Genomic DNA, 13,963 nt, shown 5'->3' on the forward strand with positions numbered 1-13,963 from the left:
CACACACACACACACACACACACACACACACACACACATTTATATTTATATATTTATAAGGTTGTAAATGGCCAAAAAGAAGTCGTATTTTTTTCATTTAAATATTTATATATATATATATATATATATATATATATATATATATATATATATATATATATATATATATATATATATATATATATATATATATATATATATATATATATATATACATTAGGATGTCCCAAATAACAACATTTTTGAAAAATCTATGCTGCCACCCCCTTAATATGTTCTATATAATAAAATAACATTGGATTTAAAATTTTTTTGAATAAAAAGTATTTTTAGGGATCCCCCAAGACCCTTGAACATATAATGGGTACCTAATATTATTAAGAAAAAGTTTTTCAAAAGCAAGTCTTGTTGGGTCTCAAAAGAAGTGAAATTATATAAAAACTTCAAAAATAATCATCATTTTATAAATAAAATATTATTTTAGATTTTAGTGATCAGAAAATGTTTTTTTCAACTAAAAACGAAAAATAGGGAATTTAGCAAGATTTTTTGATTAAAATTTTTTTAAGCAATGTTTTTTTTTTATATGAATATTTTTCAAAATTTTATATAGTTTTGCTTCTTTTGAGGCCCAACATAATACACTTTTGAAGAATTTTTTTTTTAATAATTGTATGGATCTGTCTGATGTTCAAGAGTCTTGGAATTTTTAAAAAGTTTTTTTATTTGGGACACCCTATTATACATATGTATATATGTTACGTGCAGTACCAAGTATCAGTTAAATACTAATGTTAATAATATAATATGATATTGCTACTCTTAGTTTAACTACTGAGCACTCTTTTAAGTATAGAACATTATACATGGTCATATAAATACAAGTAAGTGTATACATGTGAATTAGTACATTTATACAAATTTAAGTCTCCTTGGAGTTATAGTCTTCCTACTGATTGGACAAATAAATCCACCCGCTCCAAAATTTAACTGAAGAAAAGGTGATTTTACTGCTATGTCCACTGAACTATCAAGTATGGATTGGACATTATTACTAGCCAACAGAAATATAAATGATGGTTACAATACCTTTGTATCTATTTATAGTAAACTATGTGTTGAGTCAATCTGGATTGGGTACTCTGCGATAAACTACCTAGAAACATAATCAATCATCTGTAAACTTGCTCTTACTTGACTTTGCCGAAACTTTTGACAAGGTTCACCATATGAGTCTGATCCTGAAACTAGAAGGGTATGAAATCAATGGTCAAACTCTGAAGTGGGTGAAATCTTTTCTAAGCAATTGTAAACAAAGAGTAATCATGGGTGAAGCGTTATTGGACTGGGCGCCAGTTTCTAGCAGTGTTCTTTAAAGGTCAGTATTGGGATCAATGCTTTTTGTAATCTTTATAAATGACCTGCTAGAAAAAATTAAATCAATCTGTAAAACAATTGAGATGACATAAAACTGCTTGCCCCAATTCGACTTTATGAAAAACAGAATAATTATACAGTGCTCCAGAAATACTTTGATGTTATAGCTGAGTGAACAAGGTTATGGCATATGAGGCTAAACATCTCTAAAAGCAAAGTTCTTTACATCTGTCGCTTGAATAAAAATCACATCTTGGCTTTGCTTGATGTTGATAAATTGACTAGACTTAATTTGGAATAGACCTCATCTGAGTGTGATATAGGCACAAGTAAGCAATAACCTCAAACAAAACTCCCAGGTAAGCACTGCTACCTCTAAGGCCAAGAAATTGTTTGGAATACTTAAAAGGACATTTGTTTCACGCAATGTAGCATTATGGTAACAATTATAATTATACATATTATAATTATTATTAAACATAACTTAAGTGCATCCTCAGCTCGAATTTCCTGCCTCGAGTTGGAATCCACACACAATTGAAGTTATAAATATCTTAGAGAGAGCTCATAGACTAACCACTAAGATAGCTCATAGTATAAAGCATCTACCTTATGAAAACAGACAATATGTTTTAGACCTGACTAAAATGCTATTATTAAAGGAGTGAAAGAGTTGCAGCAATATTGTTTAAAAAAAATATTAGTATTAAAGGAGTTGCAGTGAAATTGTAACTACTTATCAAATATTAGTAATTAATATACTAGAACAAATAAACAAAAAAAAAATGTATATATATATATATATATATAAAGAATTGTTAATAAACAAGCTGGATTTTGTATCAATGTAAGAAATACATGAACTATAATTTTTATCAAAATGTTGTTCAAATCTCAATATTTCGTACTTTATTAGAAACAGAATAATAAAGGCATTGCAGCTGATAATAATGATTTGTTTGTGTCACTCAAATCCTTTTCATTGTTACTGATGTCAGACAGTTTTTTTTCTCTTTAAATATCCAAAATTTTCATTTTCGGACTCTAATACAGACGTGTAATGCTCTTCTTAGGATAAATGAAGCCTTGCTTTGTGGTAATCTAAAAATCATGTAGTATAAATACCGTAAAACGGAGTGACTTTGATCCAAGCCATATTTTTTTAATGCCTTTTAATGGTTTAAATAAGATACACCAAGGTATGCTGGTTGAAATTATGTGACTAATTGTGGGAAATTTATTAGTTATTTAGTTTTCTTAGTTTACTTAACTCGAGTCTTTGTGATAATATTGTAAATAACACTTTAGAAGATGCACCAAAAATTTGATTTCTTTTAGATGTGTAAACTTTTACATCGATAGCAGTACCTAGAGAAGGTTTATCACTGGAATATACACTGAATTAATTTTAAACCATTAGTGTTTAATTCTATTTTGTTTTGAAAGCCTAATATTTTATTACTTTTTTGGAAATGAGGTTTAAAAAATGGGTTGTTTTTGATCCACTACATGAGGTGACATAGGCCTAGGCTAAAGTCTCCCTATGCGTTAGAAAAACTTTTTTTAGTGATCATTTTAGATATTATGGTAGTTACTACGTTGGAATGATAAATATAAACTTTATAAAAATTTGTAGTGGCTAAATCCGTATAAAGTAAAGTAAAATTTGTTTCGTTCATAATTTAAATATACCATGAAATTACAAACCAAATCGTGGAAGAAGAAAATATGTTACTTATACTTTAGAACAAATAGAAAATGTATTCAATGATTAAATGAATGGTTTAATTACTCAAAGACAGCTTTGAAATGAGTTATACCAAAGTCAACATGTAAAAACAAAATTAAACAGACATAAAAAAATAGTATGGTAGTCAGGAGATATTTACATCAAAAGAAGAAGACATGTTTAAGGCATAGTATAAAGGTATTTAGACAAAATAGGCTTCCTTATACCTTGTTTCAAAAATAATTTTTCAGGTGACAATTGGATTTGAGTTTTATGCAGAAGAGAGCAGAAATAGGAACGACTTGATATTTATAACTACTTGAATTGATATCTACTTTATAAAACTATCAAATGAAGTAAGTAATATATCACCTGATAATATAGGGAATTATGGCGAAACCAAAAATAAACAAAGGGTGGATGTAAGTATCTTAAATGTACCAATAATTCTAAAAATACCTCATTCTGTGTAATGTTTTGTGGTAATGCTAATGATGAATTGTTACATACTGTTTACAAAGAATTGTTATGAAATACATGGATTGAACATTGGCCACCAAAAGTGCTTAAAGACTGGTTTTTCTTTTTAATTCTTTCAAGACTTAACAAGGCTCTAAGAAGTAGTGTCATTATTGGTGACATTACTTATTACATATCTTCACATTTAAGCATTGCAGTATTGAATACATGTCATAGTAATAACATAGCATTTGTGACAAACGCTATGTTATTTCACCAGCAAACTTTACACATCTTTCACAGCCAGTAGATTACTTACTTTAGACTCATGTAGATTATCTGGCGCAAAATATTAAGAGAATGAAAGGAAAAAAAGCAGGGAGAATTCCTTTTCTTCCAAAAGATGAGTTTCCTTGACTTTTAGATCATTTAATTTCAAACTTAAGTGAACATGGGAATGATAACCATAGAGCTGGTTTTTGCAAAACTGGAATTTTTCCATTAGACAAGTCTCAAGTGCTTTCACGACTCCTATACCGTAATATAGGTTTAGACTTAACACTGATTTAGTAAGTCAATCATTTTATATCTTTTAAGTAAGTCACTAGATGATCACCCAGATTTTCTAAAAAACTAAAGCAATGTAAAGTATGTACCGAACCAAGTATAAGCTTATGTTCAGCAGATATATCCTTTTGCCTTATAAATGAAAATAATAGATTAAAAACAATGTAGATACACCTAGCAGTGTAATTATAGTTGAGACCGATAATAATACTGACCCAAGTACCTATACTGGAACTACTGAGACTTCTAATCTAATCTTTCCAGATATAAGTTTAGGCATAAAAAGTTGGAATCTTAAGTTAAGCACTAAGAACTTGTAAGTACTTGATATTGATAAGACAAAAAATGTTATTAAAAAGAATTCTGGACAGATTTGTTAATTTGTTTTGAACTATTTACATTTAGTTTAACAATTAGTAAACTTTATAACTAATTATTAAATAATTATAAAATCCTATTATTAATTTATTTATTTACTTAAATTAGTTAATGTAATAACTACTGAATAATTTTAAAGTAACTTTTTAATTTTAAAAGTAAGTTTAATAATTTTTTTTACCAGTTAAAAAAGTTAAGAAAAATAGAGGAGAAATTACTGTTATGAAAAAAACTTAAATTAATTGGAAATGGTCACTACCAACAGAACAACTGATGGTTAAGAATAAATTCAGAAATAATCGATTTTATTGAAGAACCGAAATAAAATTTTGGAAAATTTCATTTTTTTTTTTACTTAAACCTAAGTGTTATATCTAAACTGTTTTGTTTCCTTGGTACCTGTACTTGTTTAGTTTGTACCAATATTTACTGTATAGAAGAACTTTCTTAATAAATCTTTTCTTGTCACTTTATTTAATAAATTTATTTTCTTTACCTAAACATTGCTGTTTTTATTGATGTTATGCTTCCTTTAGTCCATTTTTACCGGGTTGGGCCAAAGTTTCCTGTATATTGGGGTGACTTTTGCCATATCAACCCTCCGAAAAATACTTCAGGTGTTTCATTTTCAAATGGGAGTCAGATAGTTCTAAATATCCTTTCTATGCACTTCTAAAAGTACTTTGTGTTTGAGGAAAATAACTTTTGTGGCTTTCATGCAATAGTAGTTATGGTGCAAAATGGGCCAAAGCAACTCCCTAGGGTCTGTTAGAATAAAAAAGTATTATTTCAAACTGGTAAAAAATGTTTAACTTTATTTTCAAATCAAATTGAATATTTTTAAAAATCTAACTGCCATAAAAATGCAATACACTCCCGATCAATTGCTGATTGTTCTCTCTCTTTAACTCCTGTCTCTAATCTAGGTACACGATAAGATAGCCAGTAACATAAGTTGAATTCTCCTGTAACCCAAATTGATGGTACAGCAGCAACCCAATTTTTTATTTGAAAATGTACAATAGCAAAACCTATCTGATATTTTTTTAAATATTTATGGAGTTTAACTGCCCACTTATTTTTTCAAAACAAACTCAAAATACTAAAACGAAAATGAAAGGAAATTATAAAATGTTTTAATGGACCACCATATTTAATGTGTATGCAAACTTGGAATAGTTGTATTTCTTTCTCATATTGTATATTGGTTTATTATAGAGTAAAATAAACACAAAATTCAAATTTAAGTATTTTATCCATGTTTTTAATGATTAATTAATGTTACCTTTTTGCTCTGCAACAAACAATTAACGGTATAACTTCTTCACGTAAATCAATCTTTTTCAGTTCACTTACTATCACTACTTCTCGTAATTCAATTTTTTTATGTTTTAAAATAAAATCTTCAAAACCATTACACAAAAACTTCAAATGAACAAAAACTTATAAGAAATTTGATTTTATACTAATTTAACAAAAACATTTTGCTTATTTAGTATGAAAATGCTTAAAAATAATGCATTAACTATGTAGTTATTAGTTAGCTACATAGCATTTAACTACATTGCTTAACCTTATTGGTATTACTGAAGTAAACCCCTATTTTAAGAAATAAATTAAAAGTATGCATGCTAGCTGGGTTACTATGTCTTATCATTTACTTTTTTTAAAGTATCATAAATTAGATGTGCGTTGCAAAAAAATATCTCAAAAGCTACACCCTTAGAACACCACCTAGTAGCAACAAACCTAATGTAACAGTTTTGTTAAGTGTAAAAAAACTTAAGAGTTTACTTACATTAACAGTATTTAAAAAAAACGAATTGACATTTGAGCTATTCAGAAGCCAATGCGGTTAAGTTTAAAGCACAAAAATTAAAAAAATTAATGTTTTTTGATACTTTAGTTTTTAAATTTCTTGGTTTATTAATTTATTTAGAAAAGTGTATAAAGTCTTTTTCGAGGTGTAAACTCTGCAAAAAAACAAGATATGTACAGAATGTGTAAAAAAAGCGTATATGTTTAGCTGAAAAAGATAAGAAATTTATGTAAAAATAATAAAATAACATTTATTGTCATAAGTTTTATGTTTATTCATCATAACAAACATCATCTTCTTCTGAGTTATTTAAATGTAAATCTTAATCTCCACGTGTTGTCCTTAATGTCCCGTAAAAGTTGTATTGGAGGCATATACTTTAATAAACGCATGATGTCTTTTTATGTTTCTCTTGAAATTGTTCTGCCATTAGGATATAATATAGGTTGAGTTATATTTTTTAAATTTACTGGCTTACCTATTTTTGCTTTTTTTATATCAATTACATGAAAGGTATCATCCTCGTCAAAATTATATTTGAACTTAATGCTGCTTGGGTTTGACCTTTCTAATTTTATCCATTTCAAATTAAGGCAATTGACTGTTAGTCCATTTGTTGATTTTTTTCTGTTGGTAACAGCTTTTTCCAAAGGTTTTGTGAAAAGAAATTCTTGTGGATTCATTTTAACTACTCCGAAAGGGTTCTTCCTTTTACTATTTTGTATTATATGATACCAGTCACTAGGGTTATAAATATACGGAATTATTTTTGCACAAGCTTCTATAACTGCAAAATCAGCATCATTGGGCAAATAACTGTGCCCACTTATTAAAAATTTAGGCCAAATTGATTCAGCTTTTATATCTTCACTCTGAACCAATTTCAGTAAACTTAATACAGTTTTTATATGTCGATTCTGTCCTGAACATGAATCTAAATACATTCTTATTTTTTGAAAATCCTCTGCGTACAACTTAATGTGTTTAGTTAAACACAACGACACTTCCTGTGAACCCCACGATGCTTGGGTTATAGGCCAAACATACATGTAGCCCTAGTTAGTCTTTAAATCATGACAACCAAGATTGTATACATAAAAGTTCCTCGTGTAATAAGCCACTGATGTGGATAGTTTCAGAAATGGTAATGCTTTTTCTAAATCAAAACTAAACACATATATTTTGTCTGAAGCTCTTAATCGATCATTAGCCATACTATTATGGGCAATTTCTGCTTTTTGCAAGTGTTGGTCATGTTCAAATTCGGCAGCATTTTTTTCTTCATCTATTGTAGATTGTTTTTTTATTACCAAATAATCACATTTTGCGCAAGTATCTTTTGAAGGTTGCCTAAAGTGAAAGTTAAAATTTGCCAAAAATATATGGTAATAAAACTTTTCGTTTACTGTTAAATTTGTTTTTCATTACATTGTTCGACATACAGGTTATATATTTTTGCAATAGAAAGGTCTGAATTTAAGTATCTGCGTCTGGGATTATGACCTCTTGTATAATGGCTTGAAATAGCAGGAAAGGAACTTATATGTTTTCTTACATGGGAATCATCTATTTTGTTACCTGAAATATATTGCCCCCAGTGCTCCTTCAGATCTTCCTTTGAACAGCAACTATATAGTCACCCATTACTTATTTGATATGTTTCTATAAAATATGTTTTGCAAACACCAACATCTTGGCCGTTAAGTGTAATAAAATATTCAAAAGACCGAGATCTTGATCTTTTGGTGTAATTCCTGGGTTGTTGTCTTTTGATAGCATGAACTCTAATTAACCCACATAAAAAAATATTTTGCTTATGATCATTAAGCTTGTAAAAAAATTTTATCGCCTGTTTTCTTTGATAAAAGGTTTTCTTGCGATTACAAAGTCGTACACAGTTATGAGGTTTATTATCAAATTTCTTTGCAAGAATTATTTTTTTATTTCTATTTTGATATTGTTTACCTTGTATCCTTTTTTGTTTCTCAACATTTCTAGACCATTTCCCTGGATTTCTGCTACGTTTTCTACCAACTTTTCTGTTATTTTGTTTATTTTCTGCATCTTCTATTTCTGACAATGTATCAGAATCAATACAATTAATTCTCTTTGAAATAAGATGAAATATCGTATTACTTTCACTGTGTTCTATTTCGATTGACATTTTTAGATTTAAACCCTTAAAATAAATCTTTTTTATTATTTTAAAAAGTCAGACTTTTTACAGTTATTCAAGAAAATTTTTTTAATGTTTTTGATAACAAAATAATTTTCGCAAACACTTCAACATAATATTTTTGTGTATATGACGCACATGCATAAAACTCAAATAATTCTAATTAGAAGTAATGGTTATAGTTACTATAAAGTTCTTGTTTTTCAGTGTTACCAACAAATATTGAAAGAAGAATTTAAATTTTATTGCAAAGTTTATGTAAAAAAATATTGATAAAAGGTGGACTTATACACAATGACTTTTGAAATTATTATACAATATATTCATAAGGCATTAAAAATACAAGCTATGGGGCTGTCCTTAAATGATGTCAGTGATTTTTTTCAATTTTTTGACCCCCTCCCCCCTTTATCAAACTGTCAATTTTTGGCCAACCCTCTTTATATATGATGTCAGTTTTTGTTACCCCCTCCCCCCTAAAGTAACATTAAAAATATGCATAAATACCCTTGATTTTTTTCTAATTATATTATATAATTATGTAGTAGTAGACTCAGCAAATTATATTATAGAACAGTTGATATCTCATCAAATAATAAACAAACTAATCAAAATAAGCAAATTTTATTTTATATTTATAATATAAATTCAATCAATAATCTTCCCATGCGTTGTTAAAGTGGTCTTCAATTGAAATAAGAGATAGTGAATGCTATTAAAAATAAAAGATAGTGAATGCTGAAACAATTAGATTTGCAGTCAAATGGTAATACAATAATAAAACGTTGGTAAGTTTTTAATTTATCTAATGTCTCTGGAAAACTTACAGCGAATTTTTGACAAAGCATATATATCGTTTCTATACCACATTGTAGATGTAAATACCTTTAAAATCTGCTTGAATATACTTAATTTTTTTCAAATTGACGTCATTTTAGTCTGAATGTTACACCCCCTCACCCTATTTCAATTTTTGCCAAACTTTTCAATACCCCTCCCCCCTCCCTCCTATATTTACTGACACCATTTATAGATGGCCCCTTACATATAAAGTATTGTTTTCACCAATTTTTTAATTTTTTCGTAGATCCAGCGGGCACAGACGTCCGTAAGACGTCTTATAGTTGTCACTTGTCCGTACGTCATCCTTTAAACATCCAACGAACGTTCTATGCCCTCTAGGGAGTTCTTACATAAAAAATTTCTTTCCCCATTTACTATTTTGCATGTTTCCCCTATATATTTATACATGTATATGTTATTGTTGCTTTAATAGAAAGTTTGAACTATTTTGGATACAGCGCAGAAGCTATCAATTTTTGTTAAATTAATCGCTTGTGAGCCGTAATAACCAAAAAAAACTAAAGCATCTTAATTTTTTAAAATTTTATTTTTCTATATATCTAAAAAAATTATTTATATATGTAGAATGTATTTTTGCTCTTATAGATTATTGCTTCAAAGACTAACGGAGATTCCTTAGCAAGCATTATATTTACACCAACCTACCAAAATTTACTTGAGGTTTTTATTTTATAAATTTATTTATGAAACAAATAAATTTATTAATTAAAAGTATCATTTCATAAATTTATTTATGAAATCATACATTGTGTTTTAAGTTTAGTTAACTTAACTTCATTATTCAGAACTTACTATTTCAAATAATCTTTTAAAACATACTGGTTTTATGGCTGCACTATCAGGTGGAGGGCTCACTTTTGTGTTGTAGACTTTTCATTTTAACTCTAATTCTTTTACAGATAAAAGATTCCACGCATGAGATTTCCATTATTGAAGCTGAAGCTATAACGCCTGATGACTTGCTTAGTTTTGCATGGCAAGTGGCATCCGGAATGGTATGAGCTTGTTTAATATAAGATTTGTTTACTTAATATTCTGTGTATATTTTTTGATTTGCACTTTTTCAGGAATACCTTTCATGTATTAAACTTGTACACCGAGATCTTGCTGCAAGGAATATTTTGGTTGGCGCTAATAAAAATGCAAAAATATCGGATTTTGGTTTAACGCGTAAAATCAATAGTGAATTAAATTACATGGGGTGCAATAGGCGCCTTTTACCAATTAAATGGATGTCAGTAGAAGCAATATTTGAGCATATGTTTACATCACACAGTGACGTGTAAATTTTTTAAATTTTTTATAAAATGTTTTTATAAGTTGACGTTGCAATTCATTATTTTGTGTGTTAATTTATTTTTTTTTGCATAATTATAAGTTTAAAATGATTTAGGTGGTCGTATGGTGTTGTATTATTTGAAATTGTAACGCTAGGTAACTGAATAGCTATTTCAATTAACTTTGATAATCAAGTTTCTTTTATCTATTATTAGTTTGTTTAATTTATCTATTTTTGATTATTTATAGGAGAAATACCTTATCCTTCGATAAGTAATCGAGAGCTTATTGATCTTTTAAAGAATGGTTACCGGATGGATCGACCAGATAACTGCTCTCAATTTATGTAATATTTATTCTTATTTCTATACTCTTTTAACTAAATTATTTAAGATTAATCATAAAAAATAAAGTTTTGAGTTTTACAATATTTAGGTTTGATTACATGTTGCGATGTTGGAATGAAGATCCGTTGCAACGACCTACTTTCACAGAATTACGAGAGTTGTTTGAAAGTAAATTATCTCGGAGTAGTCGTTATTTCAGTTTTGAATTAGAAGAAGGAAGTACTAATCACGCTTGATGCAAATATTCATCTACAAGAAAAAGATATATTACAAATATCGGAAAAGATTCGTTCCTTAAAAGATGGAAAAATGTTTAATTAATTTTACACATCACAATTAAACAATTTATTATAATTTTCTTGTTCTATTCTGGCCATTTTTGTTTGGTTAACCTTTTTGTATACTGTTAACATTTTTTGTTTGTTTTTGTACTTGTTTGCATCTTGTTTTTGTTAGCATTTTGTTTTTGTATGTTGTTAAAATTTTGATTCTGTTTTTTTTAGAATGTTAATATTTCGTTTTTAGATTTCTATGGTGTAAACTTTTTCTGTTTTTTATTAAATAAAACTTTAAAATAAAAATAAAAAAAGTTTTTATAAATCACCAATGCTAAATAAATTATGCCGCAATATCCACAAAATTATTTTTCAAGTTAGTTATTTTTTTGTTTTTTTTGCTTTCACTTTTGTATTTCTCAACTCCGTCGGCTTTTATTTGATTTTAATATGGCTGGATACTTCGAGATAAGTTTCTTTTAGATGTGTCCGATAATACAATTCATAGCAAAGCCTGTTTTTTCGAAAGCGGCTTTCATAAATCTACTCTACAAAGCTAATAAAAAAAAACCAACTTAGTACGTATATCTAAAAAAGTTCATCATACATTTGGTTAGTGAACGGAAACTTTCGACTTCGGCCGAAACCAAAATTTCTGCTTCAATAATTTTTTCACTTTTCCTGTTTCGGCCGAAATTTCGGTTCAAACTGCAACCGAAATGAACCGAAACTTTTATAAGATTTTTTTTAAGTTTTAATTTAGAGTGGGATCGTGACGATTTCCTAATTGTAATCGTTTGTCAGTAAATCAGTTTTTATTTATAACAATTATAGAAATTTTAATTGAAATCACGTTTCATAATAGTTTTAAGTTACTATTCTCAAATCATTCTTAAAATGAATTAACATTTAAGTACAGCAACCCAAACAAATTGTTTCATCAAAAGTTTCTCAGTGCTAAATTTTTTAATGGAAAATAATCGATAAAAAACTGGTTTATGGAATCATTTTACCGTGACAGCTAGTGATTTCAAATACGGAACTTGCAATATCTGTAATTCGAAAATATCTCGTGGATCGTACAATTCTAAACTTCAATCAATTAGCGGACATTCATTACATTTAAGAAGTCGTTTACTCTAAAAAATTTCCTAACTGAAAAAGCAATACTCGCAACTACCGGCAGTCCTTAAAATATACCAACTTCAGATCAAGTTGAGCCTATTATAATTGAAAAAGAACAAAACCCTTATTTGACACCAGAACAAAACGGCAGAGGGCTGAAATGTTGCAATTTGCAATACCTGGTTGGGTTGACAATATCTCAAAAATTGATTCATACTCCAAAGAAGGTCTGAAGTTTCATAGATTTAAATTAGAAAACAACTATTTTAAAAATTAAGAGCAAAGTTTGGTTTGGCAAAAGTAGCAAAGAGATTCCTTAGACCTCCACCAACATCTAGCGAAGTTAAAAGGTTGTTTTTAACTGCTGGAGACATTCTTTCAAATAAAAGAAACAGACTTTTGCCAGAAAACGTGAAAAAAAATGTATTCCGCAGAGAAAATACTTCAATTATTACCTTTAATTATTGAAATGTCTTGACATATTATAGTTTTTATCAAACTATGTTTCATGGTGATTCCTTAGATATATGTAAAATAGTTTTTTTTGGTTTACTTCGGTGATCATAAAAGGTTCAGGGATTTTAAACATTCTTTTTCAATTTTCGGTTTCGGCTACGGCTTCACTAAACCGAAATTTTGGTACTTTCGGTTTCGGCTTAAATTTCGGTTTCGGTCGATCACTACATTTGGTGTTTTTATTAACCTATCAAAAGCATTCAATACTCTTGGTCATGAAATTTGTCTTGAAAAACTAATGCAACGGAATATCTGTAAGGTTGTAAAATTATTTAGAATTTATTTACTAATACGTAAATATTTTGTTTTAAGTGGAATAGATTATCAAAAAAATGTTTCCTAATATTTCTCTGTTATGAATGATGATTTTAAAAGCATATCCAAATGATCTAAACGCAGTAAGTTAACTTTAAACATTAACAAATCAAAATTGGTCTTCATCAATGTAGGCTAAAAAAAAAAAAATTTTCTTGTCTCTAATTTTGTATGAGAACTTTTATTGACATTATTCAACTTAAAAGAGATATTAATACAAAGTCTTTAGGTTTCATATTATCACAAAGCCTTTAGGCTTTAGGTTTGGAATAAAGACAATTTTTATAGTTGATAAAAATTTTCTTTATAGATAGATTCCTTAAAATATTTGATTTTTTAAATAGTTTCCAACTACCTTTAACTCAAGCTAAAACCAATTTAGTTCCCATGAAACGGCTGACATTTTCAATAATTTATATTTTGAGAATGATTTTCTAAAGGTTAAGTTACCAAGTATTTAAAAAATAGTATGTATATACTTTTTTGTTTTTATAAAAAAAAAACATTATTTTTTGATACTTTAATTTTAAAATTGTTATTTAGTTTTAGATTTATAAAAAAATTCTATTGTTTAACAAAGGTCTTTTCAGAGCACCATCGTCGTCGAAATTTAATGATAACCCCATTTAGCTGACCCAGAGAAACGGCATGGTGGGCATGACCAATGGCTCGGATAATAAATCATATTTTATTTTTCATTCTAAAAAGATGGCAGCTTTTCATTTTTGTTGCAATTTT

General features: G+C 28.1%; 1 protein-coding gene across 2 annotated transcripts in view; it reads left to right on the forward strand.

Annotated features, from left to right (window-relative positions):
* The window catches only part of LOC136082394 (fibroblast growth factor receptor-like), a 24,944-nt gene extending 13,361 nt beyond the window's left edge, over nt 1-11,583 (forward strand). For both annotated transcript variants that reach the window (XM_065801583.1, XM_065801584.1), the window contains 6 exons: nt 9,955-10,029; nt 10,269-10,364; nt 10,437-10,651; nt 10,763-10,803; nt 10,897-10,993; nt 11,083-11,583. In XM_065801583.1, the coding sequence (XP_065657655.1) occupies nt 10,362-10,364; nt 10,437-10,651; nt 10,763-10,803; nt 10,897-10,993; nt 11,083-11,230 (504 nt within the window). In that variant the 5' untranslated portion in view covers nt 9,955-10,029; nt 10,269-10,361 and the 3' untranslated portion in view covers nt 11,231-11,583. The remainder of the gene's footprint in view (nt 1-9,954; nt 10,030-10,268; nt 10,365-10,436; nt 10,652-10,762; nt 10,804-10,896; nt 10,994-11,082) is intronic.
* The last annotated feature ends 2,380 nt before the right edge of the window (nt 11,584-13,963 follow it).

The sequence above is a fragment of the Hydra vulgaris genome, chromosome 07 (assembly GCF_038396675.1).
Source record: "Hydra vulgaris chromosome 07, alternate assembly HydraT2T_AEP".
Taxonomy (NCBI): Eukaryota; Metazoa; Cnidaria; class Hydrozoa; order Anthoathecata; family Hydridae; genus Hydra; species Hydra vulgaris.